Here is a 21,746-nt window from a genome sequence, read left to right on the forward strand (position 1 = left end):
AATGTGTATGCCTAGGTATTTAACAGTCGATTTAACAGGGATGTTGTGAACTGTGAGTAAGGATGAGTGATGAATTGGCAATAGTTCACATTTTTTAAGGTTTAATTTTAATCCAGATGCCTTAGAGAAGAACTCAATTGTCTCTAGGATTTTTTGAACTTGATCACTATTTTTCATGAAGATGGTCGTGTTGTCAGCCAATTGACTAATTACCAATTGTTGGCCTAATACCGTCAATTTTTCATAGTTTGAGTTCTTTACAAGAATAGAGTGCATTTCTGCAGCTGTAATAAAAAGCAGGGGGGAGATGGGGCAACCTTGTTTGATTCCTCTGTGTATTAGGAATCTTGGAGATGTACCCTGTGGTAAAAGAACTGCACTGTGAGTATCGTCATAAAGAAGTTTAATTATATTTATAAAGTTTCTCCCTAAGCCAAACAGTTCTAAGGTACGGAACATAAACTTGTGTTCTATCGTGTCAAAGGCTTTAAAAAAATCCAAGAATAAAATGTATCCATTATCTTTGATCATATAGTTATAATCTAAAAGATCAAGAACAAGTCGTATATTGTTATGGATTGAACGACCTTTTAAAAAACCTGACTGAGTATCAGAGATAATTTGTGTAATACCAGTTTTCAATCTGTTGGCAAAAATATGGGCTACAACTTTATAATCATTATTAAGCAGGGTGATGGGTCTAAGGTTGTCAATTAATCTAGGATCTTTACCAGGTTTGGGGATGAGAGTAATTATCCCCTGCTTCATAGTGGCTGGAAGAGTGTGGGTTTCAAATACTTCTTTTAACATATGAAAAAAAAGGTCTTTAAGGTACTGCCAAAAATGTCTATAAAAATTAGTAGTCAGACCATCCGAACCAGGGGATTTGTCTAAGGATAAGCAAAACACTGCCTTTTCCACTTCCTCGAAACTAATGTCAGCATCACAAATGTTCCTGAAATTCTCTTCCACTTTAAGGATCCAATTCTTAACATGCTCAAAGAAAGCATTGGCCTCTATGTAGGAGAAAGAGGAGGAATATAAGTTACTATAGAACTTGAAAATCTCCCTAGAGATCATCTCTGGATTTCAAAGTCAAAGTCAGCTTTATTGTCAATTCCTTCTCATGCACTGGACATGCAAAGGAATCGAAATTGCGTTTCTCACTGTCCCATGCGCAGACAAGACAAAAGACATGACAGGATTTGTACAGACTTGATTATCTACCAGTAGAACCTTTACAGTATTCCGTTCTTGCCTCTGTTTTTCTAATCTACAGAAGTATGCTGAAGACCTTTCACCCTCCTCAATCCATTTTGCCTTTGACCTAATAAACGCTCCTTTAGCTCTACTCGTGTAAACATTGTCTAACAAAGATTGCAGGAGAATAAGTTTTTGTTTATCACTCTCAGTTAATGACGACTTATTACAGATAGCATTTATGTCTGTAATAATTTCCATTTCCTTTTCCCTGCTAGCCTTGCTTAATAATTTACCGCTTATTATGGAAGTTTGACGAACTTTATATTTTAGAAACTCCCATTTTGCCCTATAAGTTGTGAGATCTGAGGTTTTAGATATATCCTTGATCATCGTTACAATTTCTTGACAGAAGGGTTCATTTTCAAGGAGACCGGAGTTAAATTTCCAGTACCCCTTTTTATACCCCTTTAGAGAGGCGTTTGCAGGTTCAAGAGTAAGTTTAACCACACAGTGATCTGTTAAGGGTGCTGCAGAGATTGAGGATTTGGACTCCAGCCCAGGGTTGTATTCTGACATTAACCAAAAGTCTAATCTGGATTTCACTGACCCATCTGGTTTAAACCATGTGAAGATTTGGGCATCAGGGTTTTCAGAACGCCATGTATCTTTCAGATGAAACACACTGCAAAAGTCAAGCAACACAGGATTATAATGCGGCCCATGATATTTTGAGGGCAGTCTGTCAAGCCAGTCATCCATCACCATGTTAAAATCACCACCAGATATATAGTCATCTGTAGGATACCTATACTTAAGCTCTTTTACAATCTTTGTTATTTCGAGAATCATATTTCTGTTTTGATTAGGAGAGTTATATCCATATATATTCCCAAGTATCTGAAATTTCCCTTTTGTTTCAATAACACAGATAATCCAGTGGCCAAGAATATCCCTGTTAGTAGCTAGAACCTTCCCAGGATAGTTGTTGAAAAGAATTGCAACGCCAGCTGACCTATTCGTGCCATGACTATAAATTATTTTATCTCCCTATTGGTTTGACCAAAATTTTTCATCTATATCTATGGAATGAGTTTCTTGGAGAAGAAAACAGTGCGCTTTCTGATTTTTACAGAATAAAAAGATTGATTTCCTTTTTATAGAATCTCTTAAACCCCTAGTATTGAGTGTGACATGGGAAACTGTAGGGATAAAGGCAGACATACGTTAAAAGGGAGTAAAACAAACAGAAATAAAGACTCGCGAGTGTTTGCATTCCGCAAAGTCCTTTTTAACCTCTTAAATATGCAATAAACAGTTTAAGCACCACAATTTTGACCAAGAAGGTCACTGACATGTAGTACATAGTGCACACTACCACGAGTAAGTGCTGTCCTAAATGGAACACTAACGTTTTGCGACTTCTGGCTTGTTTCTAATTGTGTTGATAAAGACAACATTGCTGTTAATATACTTGCTACCCCCCTCACTGATCATAGAGCAATTCACATTAACATCCAAATGCTTACACCTGATAATATACCTTATAAACAACTCCTTACTGAAGCATGAAATGGTTAACATTCAAATTAATAAATTAATTGCTTATTATTGGAATAAGGCTAACAGGGAGAAATCCTTTTGCACCAATTGGGAATTTTTCAAATTTGAAGCATGCAAATTTTTGAGAAGATATGAGAGTGATATTGCTAAATTGAGGAAAGCTGAAGAGGAAGAAGTGATAAGCAAAATTGCTTCTTACTACCAGAGTTCCCCGGAAGAAGTCTCGGAGGAAGATAAATTACTTCTACTAGACATTAAAAAGCTTATATCGCCACAGGGCTGAGGGTGCTAAGATCCAGGAAGAGATGGCTAGAGGACGGAGAACAAAATTCTGCTTACTTCTTCAGGCTCGAAAAGCACAGATCAATGACTAACTCTATTCATCAACTAAACATTAATGGCACTCTCTCCAACAATCCTAGACAAATTTCAGATTTTTATGCCAAGTTTTACACTGAACTGTACAGCTAAAAATATAATGAGGAGGTTTCAACACTATTTCTCAACAATGTCAAAAACTTAAAAACTATTAATGTGGAAGATAGAAGTTATTGCGACAGTCCTTTCGCAGTGGAAGAGGTTTCTAATTCCATTACTGCACTAAGGCCAACAAATCCCCTGACACAGATGGTTTAACTGCAGAGTTTTGTAAATTATTTTCTAATCTCCTGGCCCCGTTCTTATTACAGGTTTTCCTGGAAGGTATAGAGAATAACACTCTCCCCCCTACTCTTATTCAAGGTCTCATAACGCTTATCCCAAAACCAAACAAAGACTTGCTCTTCATTGATAATTGGAGACCCATCTGTATATAATGATTATAAGATTATGGCTTTAATACTTGCTAATAGAATTAAAGAGGTTTTGGACACAGTTATTGATGAGACATAGTCAGGTTTTATGAGAAACAGACACATTTCTAATAGTATTACACTAATTTTGGATTTACTTGATTACTCCAACTTGGTACCTGACGATAGCTACATTCTCTTCCTGGATTTCTATAAGGCCTTTGACACAATTGAACATCAATTTATTTCTCTTTGGAAAACTTTGGCTTTGGGGAATTTTTTTTGTAAATCTATCAAAACTTTATACACTAATGGTAATAGTTCTAAAATGAGATATGCCTCCACCCCCAGACTTGACCTGAAACGTGGTATTCGCCAAGGGTGTCCCATTTCACCATATCTATTTCTACATTGTACACAAATTCTTGCAACTCATATTTCCAACAGTGCCGTACAAGGAATCACAATAGCTGACAAGGAGGTCATCATCAGCCAGTTAGCTGATGACACCACGGTTTTTTTAAGGAATGCAAATCAAATCCCTCTCGTCCTTTCCTTGATTAGTGACTTCTCTGAGGCCTCTGGTTTATGCCTAAATTAAAAAAAAATGGGAATTGCTAGCGATTAAAGACTGCACTGCAAATGTTATCTGTAATATCCCTGTTAAACAAAAGGTCACATACTTAGGACTTTTAATCTCCAAAGACCAAAAGTTAAAATGCTCTTCAAACTTTACTCCGATTATACAGAAAACCCAAAAGAAACTGAACCAATGGCTGCAGAGGGACTTATCTCTGAAAGGCAGAGTACTACTTACTAAAGCTGAAGGGATATCTCGATTGACATATGCTAGTCTCTCCTTGCACCTGGATAAGAAGATTAGTAATGATATTGACCGCATGCTTTTTAACTTTATATGGAAAAATCGTACACATTATATTAGGAAAACTGTTCTGATGAATAACTATGACTCAGGTGGGCTTAACTTTTTGGATTTCACTACCTTGAATAACACATACAAAATTAATTGGGCTAAACATTTTCTTAAAAATCCTGCTTCTATCTGGAACCTTATACCACATTATATTTTCTCTCGTTTTGGTGGCTTTAACTTTATCTTAAATTGTAATTACAATGTTGAGAAACTCCCTGTAAAACTTTCATCCTTCCATAAGCAGGTCCTCTTAGCGTTGACCCTCATATATTTATAAACACAACTTCTCACCACATAAATACCTCATCTGGAACAATAAAGATCTTTTATATAAAAATACATCACTATTCCTTGAATCATGGGTTCAAAATGGAATCCTATTGGTGGCTCAGCTGGTTAATAGAGAGGGACAACTACTCACGTACAACGAATTCCTTTCATTATACAATTTTCCAGTTAGTCCCCGGGAATTTTCAATGGTGCTTGGGGCCATACCCCCAGGTACGTTAATGCTGTATAAAAACATTGACAGCTGTCTATCTACATCAGTCACCCTCCCTGACCCAGCTGAGTCAATAGTGGGAAAAATCTGTTTTTCACAGGAGCTTAGTAATAGCAATGAGAGTGCGCGGTTTGTTCCAAAGGGATATCGTCTCTCTCCCGTATGTAACATCTTATTGGAATCGCTATGTTCCAGATATCAACTGGAAAACAGTCTGGATGCTCCCCCATAAATATTTAATTGTAAATAAGGTGAAGGAAGTGTCGTTTATCGTTCTCCATAAATGTTATCCAGCTAAGCACTATATGGTAAAATTTAAAAGAGAAATAAATATTAACTGCAGTTTTTGTGGGGATCATCCGGAAACTATGACTCATCTCTTCTGGTATTGCTCTTTCATACAGAGATTTTGGAATGAATTTAGCAGGTTTGTTGTGAACCATATTTTAAGGGACTAAGATCCCCAAAAAGAATGATAATTTTTTTTTATAATAATTCTTAATTCTTCTGGGAATTTTTTTTTATCTACAAATGTAAATTCATTAATAAAACACCATCTTTTCTTTATTTCCTTAAGGATATGGAGTTGTATATAAAATCAATATATATGTAAATCTTTGCGCTTATTTGTATAATTAACACCCCTGGCTGTTCATATTACTGTATTCTGTTGTATACTTCATCTGTTTATATGCTGTATACATGTATACAGCATATATTAGAGCTGTTTGCTTTAAAAAAAAAAAAAAGCGTTCGCGCATGTGTATATCAGTCATCAGATCTACGCATGCTCATAATAGTTCTCGCGTTGCTTGTCTTGAGCGATCGGTCGAAACCACTTTTCACAAAATTGGGTGACGGTCTTTTGGCTACGTTGACGGAATATGGCGTTCACATTCGCGGCCTTTTGTTATATGTTGGCGTTGCTACTTACAGCAGCTCTCATTTTCTTCGCCATTTGGCACGTAAGTGAGCAATATACTACTATAGACATGAAAAGAACGTAAACGTCTTTCGATTTGAGCTTCGGGGAAATTTGTTGTCAGGTTCTTATGATACATTCCTTACCAGAGGAAATCAGCGGATTGAATCGTTAGAAATAATGTCTCAAATTCGTAGCCACAGTGATCAGTTAAATGATTGCATCTACTGCATATATACATGGCGTATACACACACACACACGCACACAGTTATATTTGATGAGGCATGTTAACACTATTCCACCGACGGTGTTTGGCATAAATAGCAGTATTAACTAGTAATTTCGTTGTTTATTTTTTCATTATACAGTGCTTTGCATGTTACGTATTTATATGTTTACTGTGCATTGTTTGTCAAATATACCAGAAAGATGTTTTTTGGCATAATGAAATGCTAACTGGGAAGCCGGTTGGCTCATGTAGGGGCACGCCTGATTTTGGTTACGCAACCACTTATCAAAATGAGCGGAAAAACTCGTAATTTCACCAAATAATCGTCATATTTTGAAGCATACTCCGGCTCACCCGGTCGAGTTGTTTTAAATTATGAAAGCCGAACCTGTAGAAATGTAATCTTGGACTTCAGGCAGATATGCCGGGATATGCTTTCAAATCGCTTTATGTTTTAATTGCAGAAACGTGAAGTTTTGTTATGTGCTTTGGCTTACGAAATGATTGACTTGTTAGTATGGCCAACTAACGTGACATTTTAAATTTGGATGACGAAGCGCACTCTTAAATTATGCTGGGCAATTTCCTATACATTCTTGTATTTTTAAACAATAGGAACTCTTTGTTTGACAGATTATAGCATTTGATGAACTGAAGACAGACTACAAGAATCCAATAGATCAATGTAATACGTTGAATCCGGTAAGATGCTTCAGTCATATATTAAAGTAACATCTGCTTTTTCCAAATGTTTTTTCATGTCTTTGCTTAATTGACATCTGCACTCTTTTGCTTGATATTCTGACTGTTATTAATCTAGTGTGATCTTGTCAGCTGTCCAAAACTAACATTTTTATGATCTGCTTTTTGCATTTTCATTTTATGGCAAAAGACAGTTGAAAAGGTCAAAAAGATTAAAAGAGTCAAAATTGCATTAAAGGTTTGTACCCAGTCTTCAGTAAAAATGCTCATTTGATTCCGTCCAGTCTGTCATTTGCACGGAGGAGTGTTTGCAAGAATTTTTTTTAGTTAACAAATTATAGAAGATGAGGGTTTAGCTCTTCTTATTTTTGGGTGGATTTCAGTGCACAAGTGCAGCAGAATAATATGTATGTTATGCTTGCTACATCTTAAACAGTTTCCATTAAGTGTCATAGGCACGCAAAGCACTAGTCCTTCTTCTAGGATGAATTTTCAGTAGGGATTAATTTAGACTATGAAGTTAGATGGAACAGTGGTAGACCATGAAACTGTTACAGAGATACAAATTTCTCTTCTGCATGATCATATGTCTGTCTGACCTGTTGTGTTGCATGATGTAGTTACTTTAATTCTCTTAATAAAGAGCTTGTTCACCAATGGGTTATGAGAGTATTTCTCTGGCATCTGAGGTGAGCTTGCATTGTTTCAATATTTCCCCATTTGAGGGATAATATAATGTTGAATCTTAACGTCACCCAGAAGATAGGAAATTTGATCAGTTATATTTTCTAGCTAGTGGTAACAGGTTGAGTAGTTTGCAGTTTTGTTTACTTTCTTTGCAAAATGATTTATGGTATTGTTGATTTTCCCAGAAAGTGATGTTAACTGAAAAAGAAACTTGTAAATGCTCCAAGCATGAATAATTTAATAACCATATTCCTTTAATTAAATGTCACTGGGTTCTTTATTCAGGGACAAGTGGTAGACTTAGAGTGTTCTACTACTAGATTGGAATTGAGCTATATCCTTTTAACCCTACTCAATGCTAAACCATTATGCCAATTGAGGGTTGCTTTTCTGATAGGTTCACCACTAAAGAAATAGTGACAGAATCTCATCAATACAAGACACAATGCCTTACATCAGTCTTATGTTTGTAAGGACGTTACTTGTGGAGCCATCCTGGACATAATTTCTGTAGCTGGTTATAATGTGTGCGAATATTCAGTATAGTGTTGCCTTTTCTGCTTTGAAAAGATTTTTACAATTTCAGTCTGCTAAAATTCCCATATTTCTTCCTACCTCTTTATTTCCTAATTGAGACTGTTATGTCAGGGTTATGTGTACTGCTCTTTTCAGTGCATGGTTTCCATGTGGTGACTCCATCTGCCTTCTGCTGTGTTCCAAACTTTGCACCAGCTCTTAAAATTGACTGAACAATTACATTGCTTTGCTTGCTTTGCTCGGAGTATGGATGGTGAGCTGTTTGCTGCATTAATAATCTGATTTTATTAGCTCTGTGTGCGGTGCTATGTTTGCAGCCTCTGAGGACTTTTAAAACAAACTGTTTTGCACTAGAAAACTGCTGGTGGAAATCATACTTGCAAAAAAAAATTCAAAGCCTTTTTATTGTTGGACTAATTTTCTTGCTGGCCTGTTTCAGCTGGTTCTCCCAGAGTACCTCATCCACGTCTTCTTCTGTATAATGTTCCTCTGTGCAGCTGAATGGCTCACCCTGGGGCTGAATATGCCTTTGCTGGCATACCATGTCTGGAGGTAGGCTTTTCTTGAGTCTGTCAGTATTCTTACAATGTCACTTATAGGCTTTCATTTACAAAGGGTAGAAGTTGTAGAGTTCCACAATGATTGAAGAATTTAATACTTATATTTTTTATTAACTAGGATTTTAAAGAGTAACTTCTGGATAAACAAAAGTTAAATTATGGTCTTTTCTGTCTGATTTCTTAATGGGGCACGCACACTACTAATCATTCCTTGTTTTTCCATATCAATATTTCTTCAGATACATGAGTCGACCAGTGATGAGCGGTCCAGGGCTTTATGATCCAACCACAATAATGAATGCTGATATCCTTGCCTACTGCCAGAAAGAAGGCTGGTGCAAACTTGCTTTCTACCTGCTGTCTTTTTTCTATTATCTCTATGGGTAAGTAGATATTTTTGGGTGTTTTTGCATAGATTTTTTAAAATTTGGAATTTATCATGTTTATTAAATGACCATTAATCTTTCACATTTTGCAAAGAGATTTGGAATCTTGTCATAAGCAGTCACTTATTTTTCCATCATTTTAGGATGATCTATGTACTTGTGAGCTCCTAAGTAGAAGTGTCTGCCGCCAGAAGGGGAGAAGAAGGACAGAAATGCATGCAGGACACAAGCTTGTTTTATTTATTTGGGGGGAACAAAGGCATCTTATCAGTAACACAATGCAACCCATAGGATGTTCAGTACTTAATACATTTTAACCTTTTCAAAGAACACTTTGTGCCAGTTATCCACTGTTTTGCATAACAAATAATGCAGCTAAGCATTTTGTATGTAATTGGAAATTGAATACATTCATCTGTTTCTTAAATGTTTCACTTTCCACTTTTCTCCAGTGGTATTGGCAGTACTGCTGAGTTGACCAGTCTCTCACCCCAAATTTATCAAGTCGAATTATGAGAGGTAGAGTTAATTAAAACATTTCCAGAATGTTATAAACTTATGCTTGTTTTTTTCTTCTTCAGAAGTAATTTTTTTTTGAGTATCAGTTTCTCTTGTATTTGCTGTTGAATTAATATGGACATCTAAGTTTAAACAATGTCATATCTATAATACAGCCTTTGAAAATTGGGCAAAAATGCAGTCTGCCTCATGCTTAATGTAGATAAGTCGTATTTATTTAATATGATGAAATCTGTGACATTTAAAAATGGAATTATAGGTTGAAATTTCAATAAACTCTACCCCGAATTTGCTTACTTCATTATAGTTAACTTAACACTAGGGTGTGCAGCAAAATAAATAATATGATAGTGTGAATATGGCCTGTACGCAAGTTAAAAAAAAAAAAAAGCTGTGTTCTCCATTAAGGTCTTCTATAACTTGCTGTATATAATTTTAAATATTAATTCTGGATGGTCTGAGTGGTAAAGAGCCTGTGACGGGAACAAATCATGACATTCAACTTGACATGGGACTATAATAGCCCTTTTCCACCAATACAGTGCTGATGCCGAGTAGGTACCTAATTTGGATCTGGTTCCACACTTTTTCACTGCTGATTTATGTGATGCCATACCCACAAAAACTGGCTCTGGCCCAACTCCACTGATACACCTGAAACTGGCAACCCATGACAGCATCTGAGGAGGGGCTACAATGCACTGTAATCTTGAGCTATTTATGGGTGTGCATCTGTGAATAATATTTTTTTGCAAACTGCAGCCTGGTTCTTCCCTGTTTCTCATTAATGAAGGGTTTCTTCCTTGCTTTATGGGACTTCAGTTCTGCTTCTAGGAGCCTAACATGAAATGTCCTAGCAGTCTACTTCACACCTGCACTTAATTCCCATTCCTTTTGAAGGGCATTTGAGGTCATCCTCCGATCTATGAGGCACTGTCGGATGAGTTAACGGTCATCTCTGGCATTAGAATGTCACTTCTGCCCTGTTACCTGGCTGATTTTTGGTCATTCCTAGTGTCTTGTGCTTCATCTTATTCTTGTGGATTGCTGTCTTAGAAATTTTGAACCTGGACACAACCTACTGCTCAGCGTAGGCTTCTGCCAGCAGAACTACCATTAAACCAGGATTTAAAAATGCAGATTTGTTTAAAAATATGTGAGTGGTTTCTTAATTTTTTTTTCTTTAATTTTTTAATTGTATGTAGTCAAATGATTCTGATGATTTTTGGATGAACTGTGTCCAGTTGAATCCTGGGAGTACTGTGCCCCAGACATTTTTTGTAGAATTGCAAAAATTCAGCAAGTGTTGTAAATATTAATTAGTAATGCTTTAAAATGTAGCTAGCTAATGTTAATTATGAAGAAGAATGCTTTGATTAAAGTCCTAGAGCTTAAATTAGCATTACCCTCAACATTCTCTATCAAAAAATATTTAACAAGCTCAAAAATGTTATGTCTGTTGTCATGTGTGTATTCACCATTTGGGATAAATGTTAACCAGAAGAAATGTGGGCTGGTTCTCAGATTGTGACACTTAAGCATCACCTGAGAAACAGCTCCCTGTCAGCACCGGCTTGGCACAGCACAAGTGGAAAAGAGGTATATTCACATGTAAACTAGTCACAAGTCATTCTTCTTAGAATTAAGCAAGTCATGGTCAATTCTTTAATTTCACCATCAGTACCTTTTATAAGTGTAATGATTAGTTGTATGAAATGTATGTAGCAGTGAATTTGATGCTAATTATGTTAAGAAGCATTGATATTTGCATCTTCCTTTAGTGAACAGTTCAAATAAGCAGCAATTAAAGTGATTTTTTTGGATGTTGGATAAGTTACTAGTACTACTCTACTAGAACAAAAAGAAGTAAATTTCACTTAGACGAATTGTCTATGATCAAACAAAGCAATCTGCCAATAGGGTAAGCAAAATTAACCCAAACTAGATAATAGGCTAAACTTTCTTATCCGATGCTTTATTACAAACATTGAAAATTCAGCTATTCTAGATATTATTACTGAAAACAAGTTCACTCTTCCTTCAGTTAAGCTTAAGGGTATGTCTTGAAATGAATAAGATCTTTTGAAATGATTCTTAAAATTACAATAAAAGGTCAAATTAATGCCCAAGAATGAATATTAAACATTTCTACGAATTGAGCTCTGATTACACAATATAAAGTTTGGTGTAACAGCCAACTTTCAGAGTCCTTTTAATAATTCAAATGTCACTACCAGTATACAATAGAGAAAGAGAATCTGACACAGGCCAACCTTACATTACTCTTAAACACCAGTTGTACAAAATACAGTTACAGAAGAGCTACAAAATGAAGCTCACAAATATCACAATGTTAGTGTTCAATAATGTAAAACAAATTTTATTTTGAACATTTCAGAAAAACTGAAATGCTTTGTTAGGCAAATTAAACAACATATCCCTTTCAGATATGACATATACATACACAGACACACCTTAATCAGCTCATCAACTAATTGCCAGGTTTAGTATGTGTGTCTGAGCTGGGAAATCTGCAAACTGTGTCACAGACTAGCCCTCCAGGACTGGAATTGGGGAACCCTGCAGTGGGCTATGAGGTAGAGGTGTCCCTCAATAAACAAATCTTTTGCAAATGTTGACAGTGGTGTTTTTCCAATGAACACCAACCGGTACAACTAGACACGAAAGGACAAGTTGGTAAAGGAAAGCATCAGGATCTTCTGCAAGCTAGAAAAACAATTGAAGTTATTATTGCAGGCAGCATGACAGGTTGAACCGATGCCAGCTTGTAATTACTGTAAATAGCTTTGTGTAGTCATCGTCTATTGTGTTGTAAAATAATGTCACATATAGTGTTTAATGTTAAGTGTTGTAAATAGTGATGTGCGTGGACCCACTGTGTGTGGGGTGGGTATTTGGGGTGACCGCATGGTGTGCAGTATGAGTGAGTTGTCAGAATGAATGGTACGAGTGCAATAAACACCACCTTGTGGTTGACTCATACTGCCTCCCACTTACCATTATGTTATCCAACATCATGGTCATTCCTGACATTACACTGGTTACAGAACTCAGGACAATTAACAAAGAGGGAGCTCCAGAGGGAAGAGGAAGAGCTCTGGAGAACCTACCAAAGGGGTGCAGCATGCCCGAGGGGACCTTCAGGAACCAAGCGCTTCGCCTTCTCGGTGTGACCCCATGGTGCTAGCACCCCCCACCTGTTCGAATGACGGCACCACGACCAGGAGCGGCACGGCATGGGGATGCAGCCAATCGCAATGAAGACCCCCCTGAAGCTGCCCCACTACCACGGAAAAGAGCCTTTGGAGCTCTAGCTGGCCCAGGTCCAACTGCTGATCCCCCAATGAAAAGGTGGCCCCCCTGTTCATGTCATTGGAAGGGGTAGTGCTGAAGGCCCTCCAAAGCCTCTCTCCAGGGAGGAGGATTACTGAGGTGCCCTGATTACCACACTGGAGTGGCAGTTCAACCAATGACACTATACAGGGAAGATGAGGGAGCACACTAGAGCAACGGCACACTGGCAAAAGTCTGGGGGCACTCACAGCTGAGCTGGAGGACTGCCCCCAGCAGGGCTACCCTCATTTTCCCTGGACAGGGCAGGATGAGTTGGCCCTTCACGCTTTCCTGTGGGTACTCTCCCTGGATCGACTGCGCCAGCATGTGCGCCTAGTGAAACCTGCTAGCAACAGCCATTGATTTACATCACCTGGAATGCAGTTTGGTACAACTTAAATGTGCTGTATAAATAAATGTACCTTTAATTTCCACCTATGACCATGAGTTTTTGTGTTTGAACTAATATTGAAGTAACTATTTGGTTGAACAGCATCCAGACATGTTAATTTCTTATATACCTGGATTATGTTCCCCCTTAGTCTCCTTTGCTCGAGGCTGAACAGATTTACCTATGCTAAACTCTCCTCATAAGACGTTCCTCTAAGACCAGGGGGGTATTCCATGAAGCAGGCTTAAGGGAAAGTCTGACTTATTTCGACAAGTCAGTCTTACTTAAGTGAGAGTTCCGTTCTATCAACGTGTCTTAAATGAATCCCCGCTGAATTACCATGGTAATTTAGGCCTGCGAACAAGCCTGGTCCGAAACAGGCTAACTGTCTGGCTTAGTTTAGCGTTGTCTCAAAAAACATCCGACGTGTGGGAACAGATTCCCAAAAGATCGTTCTGACTGACGAAATTCCGCAATCTTACTATTCATGTCATGTAATCTGTTGAATTATATGTCCTCATATGACATTATATTTTACATTATCTGATTGAATTTTTTTGTTAATCTGTAAGGTGTACCAAAATGACATGATTTTGTTTGAGTTAGCGGGAGAGTGAGTCTTGTATATACGTATATAAAAAAACGGAACCCTGTAGTCAGTGCAGTAAGCAAGACGAGAAAGCAGAGAATAAAAACCATCTTTTCGGATGTAATCCTCTGCGTGATACTTCCATAATATGGAGAACAGAGCTGAGATCAATATAATAAAGCCTATAAAATCACGTTTTAGCATGCCAATTAATTCCAAAATAATTACAGTAAAATCCCGTTATAGTGGACTCGCTTATAACGGAATATAGTCTATAATGGACGAGGTCCGCAACAGGTGTTCCGGGCAATTCGGTTTCCCTATGTTTCCCCTGTCTATCGGGAAATGATGTTTCCCCTAATATTAAAGCAAAGAGGTATAGGCCTATGTGAAATGTCTGAAAATCACTCAAGTACATTATTACATGTGAATACTGTATTGTTATTAGTACCGAGGCCCAGAGTTGCTGTATAGCCTACCTGTTTTAACAGGGGGGAACCAAATATCCTGGATGTCAGGAAATAATGTTTCTCCTAATATTTAGGCAAATATGTATGTGGGATGTCTGAAAATCACTCAGGTACATTATTACATGCGAATACAGTAGATCGTCACGCATAATATAGTCTTATAAGCAATACTATACCGTTTTCATCAAGAAATATCTCTAGGGCACTGTGTGTGTGCTCTAAGTAGGCGCTGTGTGTATGTGTGCTGTAACAGGGCACTGTGTCTGTGTGTGGGTGTGTGTGCTCTAAATGAAAGCTGTGTGTGTGTATGTGTGTACTTGTGTGTGCTGTAACAGGGCACTGTGTGTGTGCTCTAAGTAGGCGCTGTGTGTATGTGTGCTGTAACAGGGCACTGTGTCTGTGTGTGGGTGTGTGTGCTCTAAATGAACGCTGTGTGTGTGTGTATGTGTGTACTTGTATGTGCTGTAACGGCACTGTGTGTGTGCGTGTGTGCTCTAAATGAACGCTGTGTGTATGTGTGTACTTGTGTGTGCTGTAACAGGGCACTGTGTGTGTGCTCTAAGTAGGCGCTGTGTGTATGTGTGCTGTAACAGGGCACTGTGTCTGTGTGTGGGTGTGTGTGCTCTAAATGAACGCTGTGTACACGTGTGTATGTGTGTACTTGTATGTGCTGTAACAGGGCACTGTGTGTGTGCTCTAAGTAGGCGCTGTGTGTGTGTGCTGTAACAGGGCACTCTTTCTGTGCGCTATAACAGCACACAGTGTGTGTGGCTGTGTGAGGTCTAAATGGGCGCTGTGTGTGTGTGTGTATGTGTGCGCTGAAACTGGCCACTTTGTGTGAATGTGTGTGCGCTGTGACTGGGCACTGTGTGTGTGTGTGTGTGCTCTAAATGAACGCTGTGTGTATGTGTGTACTTGTGTGTGCTGTAACAGGGCACTGTGTCTGTGTGTGGGTGTGAATTATCCTTTTAAATTATTTTTCTATTTTCTTGCTGCCATCTCCTAAGTATTGCAATTACCAGAAAACATTATTTTAATGTTTTTTAATGGTAATACTAAATTTTGGCCACCAGACGGCAGCATAAAACGTGTGTGTGCTGTAACAGGGCACTGTGTGAGTGTGTGTGAGCTCTAACCGGGGGCTCTGTGTGTGTGTGTCTGTGTATGTGTGCTCTAAGTGGGCGCTGTGTGTTTGTGCCCTCGGCTAGAGCTCACGCACACACATACACACACAGTGCCCTGTTACAGCACACACACACAGTGCTCAGGTACAGCACGCGCACACACACACACAACCCCCGGTTAGAGCGCACACACACACGCACGCACACACACACACACACACAGTGCCCTGTTACAGCACACACACATACACACAGTGCCCAGTTACAACACACACACACACAGTGCCCTGTTACAGAGCACACACACACACACAGTGCCCAGTTACAGCGCACACACACACATACATAGAGCACACACACAAACACACACACACAGTGCCCACGCAAACACACAGAGCCCCATTTAGCACACACATGCAGTGCCCAGTCACAGTGTGCACACACACACACAGTGCCCTGTTACAGTACACACAAACACACACACACACACACACACACAGCCCACATACAGCACACATACAAACAGTGCCCAGTTACAGCGCACACACACATAGAGCACACACATAAACACACAGTGCCCTGTTACAGCGCACATACAGACACACAGAGCCCCCTTTAGCACACACATGCAGTGCCCAGTTACAGCACGCACACACACATACATAATCACACACACACACACACAGTGCCCAGTCACAGCACACACACATACACACACACACACACAGAGTGCCCTGTTACGGCGCACACACACACACACACAGTGCCTAAATAGAGCACACACACATACATACACACACACAGTGCCCAGTTTCAGCACAAACATTAACAGTTACCAGTTGCAGTACATGCACGTGCACACACACACACACACACACACACACACAGAGCCCCCAGTTAGAGCTCACAGACACACAGCGTCCACTTAGAGTACACACACACAGACACAGTGCTCTGTTACAGCGCAAACATAGACACACACACAGCACCTAAATAGAGCACACACACATACACACACGCACGCAGTGCCCAGTCACAGCGCACACAGATACACACACACAGCGTCCATTTAGAGCACACACACCCACACATTCTGCGCTGTTACAGCCCTCAGACATAGACACAGTGCCTTGTTACAGCACACACACACACACAGTGCCCATTTAGAGTGCACACACACACACACACAGAGTGCCCACTTAGAGCACACACACATACACACACACACACACACAGTGCCCACTTAGAGCACATACACACACACACACAGTGTTCAGTTACAGCACACACAAGTACACACAACACACAGTGCCTTGTTACAGCGCACACACACACTCAGAGCCCCCAGCTAGAGCTCACGTACACACACACATACAATGCCCTGTTAAAAGAGATGAGGGATATTATTTGCCGACCCTTAACATTACTGTTTCAAAAATCCTTATCTGAAGGTGTGGTACCTTCTGATTGGAAGCATGCCAACATAACGCCCATTTTCAAAAAAGGGGATAGAAGTAATTTGTCAAACTATAGGACAATCAGTCTAACTTGTATAACTGGTAAAGTTATGGAGGCTATAATCAAAGAGAAAATGGTAGATTACCTGGACTCAAATAACATTTTGAGGGATAGCCTGAATGGATTTAGGAGAGGTAGATCCTGTTTAACAAATCTGTTGGAGTTTTTTGAGGAAGCTACTCAGGAAGTTGATGATAAGAAGGCCTATGATGTCATCTACTTAGATTTCCAAAAGGCTTTTGATGTTGTTCCCCACAAGAGGCTCTCACTTAAACTCAAAGCGACAGGTATTTTAGGAACTGTAGCGACCTGGATTGATAACTGGTTAACGGATAGGAAGCAGCGAGTAGTTATAAGAGGCTCAATGTCACAGTGGGCCTGCGTTCATAGTGGGGTACCGCAGGGTTCAATTTTAGGACCCCTTTTGTTCCTAATTTACATAAATGATATAGACACCAATATATACAGTAAACTGGTGAAATTTGCAGATGACACCAAAGTGGGTTGTGTAGCAGATACTGAACTAGCGGCTCAGCAGCTACAGCGGGATCTAAATTTAATTAGTGACTGGGCTGACACCTGGCAGATGAAATTTAACATAGACAAATGTAAGGTACTCCATGTAGGGAGCAGAAATATAAAGTACAGGTATTTTATGGGACCTACTGAAATAAAGGTAGCTGATTATGAGAAAGACCTTGGTGTGTATGTTGATGCTTCCATGTCTCATTCTCGCCAGTGCGGGGAAGCAATAAAAAAGGCCAATAGGATGTTGGGGTATATCTCCAGGTGTGTGGAGTTTAAGTCAAGGGAGGTAATGCTAAGATTATACAATTCCTTGGTGAGACCTCACCTAGAATATTGTGTACAGGTTTGGTCACCATATCTTAAAAAGGACATAGCGGCCTTAGAAAAGGTGCAGCGTAGGGCCACAAGAATGATTCCTGGTCTTAGAGGAATGTCATACGAGGAAAGGTTATTTGAGCTAAATCTGTTCAGCCTCAAGCAAAGGAGACTGAGGGGGGACATGATCCAGGTCTATAAGATTCTAACAGGTTTGGATGCTGTTCAACCGAATAGTTACTTCAGCATTAGTTCAAATACAAGAACTCGTGGCCATAGGTGGAAATTAGCGGGAGAACACTTCAAACTGGATTTAAGGAAGCACTTCTTTACACAGCGTGTAGTCAGAGTATGGAATAGTCTTCCTGATAACGTAGTGCAAGCTGAATCCTTGGGTTCCTTTAAATCAGAGCTAGATAAGATTTTAACAACTCTGAGCTATTAGGCCAAGCGAGCTCGATGGGAGCCGACACCTTATCGTGGTGGAGGGGTTTGCGTGTTCCAATGATCCCAGGAGCTAAGTTGCCTGGGGCTTTATGCCCCTGGTAGGGTCACCCAAGGCAAACAGGTCCTGGGTGAGGAACCAGACGAAGTGCGGCTCAAAAGACCCCTCATGAAGAAAAACATAATGGGTTCACGTTTTCCCTTGCCCGGACGCGGGTCACCGGGGCCCCCCCCTGGAGCCAGGCCTGGGGGTGGGGCTCGATGGCGAGCGCCTGGTGGCCAGGCCTACACCCATGGGGCTTGGTCGGGCACAGCCCGAACAAGGCACGTGGGTCCCCCTTCCAATGGGCTCACCACCTGTAGGAGGGGCCATAGGGGTCGGGTGCAATGTGAGTTGGGCAGTGGCTGAAGGCGGGGACCTTGGCGATCCGATCCTCGGCTACAGAAGCTAGCTCTAGGGACATGGAATGTCACCTCTCTGGTGGGGAAGGAGCCTGAGCTGGTGCGTGAGGCTGTGAAGTTCCGACTAGATGTAGTCGGGCTCACCTCGACGCACGGCCTGGGCTCTGGAACCAGTCTCCTCGAAGGGGGCTGGACCCTCTTCCACTCTGGAGTTGCCCACGGGGAGAGGCGCCGAGCTGGGGTGGGCATACTTATTGCCCCCTGGCTGGGCGCCTGTACATTGGGGTTTACCGCGGTGGACGAGAGGGTAGCCTCCCTTCGCCTTCGGGTGGGGGGACGGGTCCTGACTGTTGTTTGCGCTTATGCGCCAAATGGCAGTTCAGAATACCCACCCTTTTTGGAGTCCTTGGAAGGGGTGTTGGAGAGCGCTCCTCCCGGGGACTCTCTCGTTCTGCTGGGGGACTTCAATGCTCACGTGGGCAATGACAGTGAGACCTGGAGGGGCGTGATTGGGAGGAACGGCCCCCCCGATCTGAACCCGAGTGGTGTTTTATTATTGGACTTCTGTGCCCGTCACGGATTGTCCATAATGAACACCATGTTCAAGCATAAGGGTGTCCATATGTGCACTTGGCACCGGGACACCCTAGGCCGCAGTTCGATGATGGACTTTGTGGTCGTGTCATCGGACTTGCGGCCGCATGTATTGGACACTCGGGTGAGGAGAGGGGTGGAGCTGTCAACCGATCACCACCTGGTGGTGGGTTGGCTCCGCTGGTGGGGGAGGAAGCCGGTCAGACCTGGCAGACCCAAGCGTATAGTGCGGGTCTGCTGGGAACGTCTGGCGGAATCCCCTGTCAGGGGGAGTTTCAACTCCTACCTCCGGCAGAACTTCGCCCATGTCCCGGGGGAGGCGGGGGACATTGAGTCCGAATGGGTCATGTTCCGCGCCTCCATTGTCGAGGCGGCTGACCGGAGCTGTGGCCGTAAGGTGGTCGGTGCTTGTCGCGGCGGCAATCCCCGAACCCGCTGGTGGACACCGGCGGTGAGGGATGCCGTCAAGCTGAAGAAGGAGTCCTATCGGGCCTTTTTGGCCTGTGGGACTCTGGAAGCAGCTGATGAGTACCGGCGGGCCAAGCGGAACGCGGCTTCGGCGGTTGCTGAGGCAAAAACTCGGGTATGGGAGGAGTTTGGCGAGGCCATGGAGAACGACTTCCGTACGGCTTCGAGGAGATTCTGGTCCACCATCCGGCGTCTCAGGGCGGGAAAGTGGTGCAGCATCAACACTATTTATGGTGGGGATGGTGCACTGCTGACCTCAGCTCAGGATGTTGTGGGTCGGTGGAAGGAATACTTCAAAGACCTCCTCAATCCCACCGACACGCCTTCCAATGAGGAAGCAGAGTCTGGGGACTTGGGGGTGGACTCGCCTATCTCTGGGGCAGAGGTCGCTGAGGTGGTTAAAAAGCTCCTCGGTGGCCGGGCCCCGGGGGTGGATGAGATCCGCCCGGAGTTCCTCAAGGCTCTGGATGTTGCGGGGCGGTCTTGGTTGACACGCATCTGCGGCATCGCGTGGACATCGGGGGCGGTGCCTCTGGATTGGCAGACCGGGGTGGTGGTCCCCCTCTTCAAGAAAGGGGACCGGAGGGTGTGTTCCAACTATAGGGGGATCACACTCCTCAGCCTCCCTGGTAAGGTCTATTCGGGGGTGCTGGAGAGGAGGGTACGTCGGATAGTCGAACCTCGGATTCAGGAGGAGCAGTGTGGTTTTCGGCCTGGCCGTGGAACAGTGGACCAGCTCTATACTCTCCGTAGAGTCCTTGAGGGTGCGTGGGAGTTTGCCCAACCAGTCTACATGTGCTTTGTGGACTTGGAGAAGGCATTCGACCGCGTCCCTCGGGGAGTCCTGTGGGGAGTTCTCCGAGAGTATGGGGTGCCGGGCTGCCTTATAAGGGCTGTTCAGTCCTTGTACAACCGGTGTCAGAGCTTGGTCCGCATTGCCGGCAGTAAGTCGGACTCGTTCCCGGTGAGGGTTGGACTCCGCCAGGGCTGCCCTTTATCACCGATTCTGTTCATAACTTTTATGGACAGAATTTCTAGGCGCAGCCGGGGCGTTGAGAGTGTCCGGTTTGGTGACCTCAGGATTGGGTCTCTGCTTTTTGCAGATGATGTGGTTCTGTTGGCTTCATCAGACCGCGACCTTCGGCTCTCACTGGAGCAGTTCGCAGCCGAGTGTGAAGCGGCTGGAATGAAAATCAGCACCTCCAAATCCGAGACCATGGTCCTCAGCCGGAAAAGGGTGGAGTGCTCTCTCCGGGTCAGGGAGGAGGTCCTTCCCCAAGTGGAGGAGTTTAAGTATTTCGGGGTCTTGTTCACGAGTGAGGGAAGGATGGAGCGGGAGATCGACAGGCGGATCGGTGCGGCGTCAGCAGTGATGCGGGCGCTGCATCGGTCTGTCGTGGTGAAGAAGGAGCTGAGCCAAAAGGCAAAGCTCTCGATTTACCAGTCGATCTACGTTCCTACCCTCACCTATGGTCACGAGCTTTGGGTAGTGACCGAAAGAACGAGATCGCGAGTGCAAGCGGCCGAAATGAGTTTTCTCCGCAGGGTGGCTGGGCTCTCCCTTAGAGATAGGGTGAGGAGCTCAGTCATTCGGGAGAGACTCAGAGTAGAGTCGCTGCTCCTCCGCATTGAGAGGAGCCAGATGAGGTGGCTCGGGCATCTGCTTAGGATGCCTCCTGGACGCCTCCCTGGTGAGGTGTTCCGGGCATGTCCCACTGGGAGGAGGCCCCGGGGAAGACCCAGGACACGCTGGAGGGACTATGTCTCTCGGCTTGCCTGGGAACGCCTCGGGATTCCCCCAGAGGAGCTGGAGGAAGTGGCTGGGGAGAGGGAAGTCTGGGTTTCCCTGCTGAGGCTACTGCCCCCGCGACCCGACCTCGGATAAGCGGAAGTTAATGGATGGATGGATGGAGCTCGATGGGCCGAATGGCATCCTCTCGTTTGTATACTTCTTATATTCTTATACAGCACACACACAAACAGTGCCCAGTTACAGCGCACGCACACATAAAGCA

General features: G+C 42.4%; 1 protein-coding gene across 1 annotated transcript; it reads left to right on the plus strand.

Moving 5' to 3' along the window:
• The first annotated feature begins 5,794 nt into the window (after positions 1–5,794).
• Positions 5,795–9,822, plus strand: cnih1 (cornichon family member 1). Its single transcript, XM_023811479.2, has 5 exons — positions 5,795–5,955; positions 6,777–6,845; positions 8,509–8,621; positions 8,869–9,012; positions 9,159–9,822. Exons 1-5 carry the CDS (start codon positions 5,875–5,877, stop codon positions 9,184–9,186), a joined length of 435 nt encoding a protein of 144 aa, XP_023667247.1. The 5' UTR covers positions 5,795–5,874; the 3' UTR covers positions 9,187–9,822.
• Positions 9,823–21,746: the final 11,924 nt, after the last annotated feature.

The sequence above is a fragment of the Paramormyrops kingsleyae genome, chromosome 14, assembly GCF_048594095.1.
Source record: "Paramormyrops kingsleyae isolate MSU_618 chromosome 14, PKINGS_0.4, whole genome shotgun sequence".
NCBI lineage: Eukaryota > Metazoa > Chordata > Actinopteri > Osteoglossiformes > Mormyridae > Paramormyrops > Paramormyrops kingsleyae.